This window comes from Muntiacus reevesi, chromosome 2 (assembly GCF_963930625.1).
Source record: "Muntiacus reevesi chromosome 2, mMunRee1.1, whole genome shotgun sequence".
Taxonomy (NCBI): Eukaryota; Metazoa; Chordata; class Mammalia; order Artiodactyla; family Cervidae; genus Muntiacus; species Muntiacus reevesi.
Genome location: NC_089250.1, coordinates 168,432,331 through 168,434,459, shown reverse-complemented (window position 1 = coordinate 168,434,459; position 2,129 = coordinate 168,432,331). Strand labels below are relative to the sequence as shown.

Below are 2,129 nucleotides of genomic sequence, written 5' to 3'. Positions count from 1 at the left end.
CACCTATCTAAGACACCAAAGTATCTTTGGGATTGGGTCAGGCTCCCCTCGGAAAATCTGGGGTGGGCGCCAGCCTGTCGCCCCTTTCAGATGGAACCCTCTGGGAGCGTGGGTTCCAGGGCCAGGCCAACTGGAAGGACGGGGCGGGGGTCGCCCACTCGCCCCACCTGGACGGTCGCTGGGTGAGGAGTGCACGGCGGGCTGGGTTCCCTGCAGCGGGGCCCTGGGCCCTGCACCCCCAGCCCTGCCTTGACCCCTGCGGGGGGAGCTCGCGGTGCCTTGGGCTCAGCGCCTGTGGACACTCGGGACAGTCCCTGGCCTCCCATCAAACCTCGGTCCCCTCCCGGCTGTAGATGAAGTGACCGACGCGGAAGCCGGTGGCCGCCGTCTGCTGGCCAGCGGCGAAGCCGGGCGCCGGGCCGGGGACCTGGGGGCTGTGAGTGGCGGTCGTCGTGGGTCTCCCGAAGGAAAAGTCTCCCGCCAGGCCCCCGGGAAAGGGGCTGAAGCCGCCAGCCAGGGCGCCCACGGCCGAGGCCAAACTGGAGAAGCAGGCCGCGGCCTCGGGCGCGGGCGGGGACGCCGAGGCTCGCAGGTCAGGGGAGGCGGCGCCCCGGGGCTCCAGCTCCGGCGTCCTGGCTCCAGCCAGGCTCTGGGGCCCCGACGGTGCGACCCCGCTCGCCTCCGCCCTCCGCTTCCTCTTCCTTCGGAAGTTCCCGTTATCAAACATCTTCTCGCAGTTTGGATCCAGGGTCCAGTAATTGCCTTTCCCTGCGGAAGAAGAAAGGGCCCGGCTCAGAGAAAACGGGGTCTGGCCGAGGTGATGGGTGAGAAGGGGAGAAATGGAGGCCCACTTCTGAGGGAGTCCCACCGGCCCCTCCATGGACCCTCACCCCCACCCCAAACCTTGAGGGGACGCTGTGTGCCGGGCCGGGCGTCCAGGGAAGGAGACGCCGGGGAAATGCAGAGCCTCGCCGCGGGCAAGGCCAGGGAGAAGGCCTGCGAAGTGAAGAGCGGAACCCGCCCTCCTCCGGCCATCGCTTCGCCAGTGGGGCGGAGGATACTTCGCCTGGTCTCTCTGCAGCCTCCCAAAGCGGCATCACCTTTGTCTTAAGCTTCGGGGGAGGCAGGGAGCCGCCGTCTTCCCCACTTTAGGCAGAGGACACGCGCCCCAGAGAGAACCAATTCCCAAGGTCAATTCCTTCTCGAGAGCGGGCAGAGAATTAGACTCACTTGTCCTGGACATGAATTCAGGGCTGCGGGGGTCGGCCGGCTTCCTGCAGCCGGTGGGCGGCCCAATCGGGTCTCCTCCCCACCCTCTTCCCGCCTCGGCTCCCCCAGCTGGGAAGCCTGGACGGTCCGGGGCCGCCGGGTCCCTCGAGTGCCCGCAGCCCGGAGTCCTGGACTCGCGAGGGGGCGCGCCTCTGTTACCTGGGTCGTCCTCGTCGCGGGGCACCTTCTTGAAGCAGTCGTTGAGGGACAGGTTGTGGCGGATGGAGTTCTGCCAGCCCGCCTTGCTGCGCTTGTAGAAGGGGAAGTTGCCGGCCACGTACTGGTAGATCTGGCTGAGCGTCAGCTTGCGCCGCGGCGCGCTCTGGATGGCCATGGCGATGAGCGCCGAGTACGAGTAGGGCGGCCGCACCAGCCTCAGCAGCTCCTGCTGGCCCGGCAGGCTCAGCCACGCCAGGTCGGCGCCTGCCAGGCCCCCGGGGGCCGCGAGGAGCGGGCCGGAGGCCCCGTAGGGGGCCGCGGGCACGGGGCCCGGCGCGTAGGGCGCGGAGCTGAGAGCGGGCGCGTTCAGCCACAGGCGCGGGCCGGCGCCCGCTGCGCCCAGATCTCCGCGCGCGAAGCCGGAGGGGCGCGCGGCCGCCCGGGCCTGGCCGTGCGGGGCCGCAGAGGGCCCCGAGCCGTCGCCGTATTCAGCCATGTCCTACCGCTCCCGGGCCGGGGCGATGGCTCCGCGCCCAAGCTCACGGGCGCACCGGCCAGTGCGGCCCCCCGCAGAAGCTCCGGGTGTGGCGGCCGGACCTCGCCCTCCGCCCTTTAAATGCCGTCGGGGGCCCGAGCCCCAGGTGAGTGTCGGCGCGCCGAGCCTCCGCCCGCGACAGCTTTGGAGGAATGTTGTCCGCATC

At 70.4% G+C, this 2,129-nt stretch overlaps 1 protein-coding gene across 1 annotated transcript; it reads right to left on the bottom strand.

Moving 5' to 3' along the window:
* Positions 1 to 325: 325 nt before the first annotated feature.
* On the bottom strand, positions 326 to 1,924 carry FOXI2 (forkhead box I2). Its single transcript, XM_065920159.1, has 2 exons — positions 1,429 to 1,924; positions 326 to 768 (listed from the first exon to the last, which is right to left on the bottom strand). Exons 1-2 carry the CDS (start codon positions 1,922 to 1,924, stop codon positions 326 to 328), a joined length of 939 nt encoding a protein of 312 aa, XP_065776231.1.
* Positions 1,925 to 2,129: the final 205 nt, after the last annotated feature.

Coding starts and splice junctions, on each gene's coding strand:
- FOXI2 (XM_065920159.1), bottom strand. CDS start 1,924: ATGGCTGAATACGGCGACGGCTCGGGGCCCTCTGCGGCCCCGCACGGC. Junction 769..1,428: donor CCGCGACGAGGACGACCCAG/GTAACAGAGGCG, acceptor CTTCTTCCGCAG/GGAAAGGCAATTACTGGACC.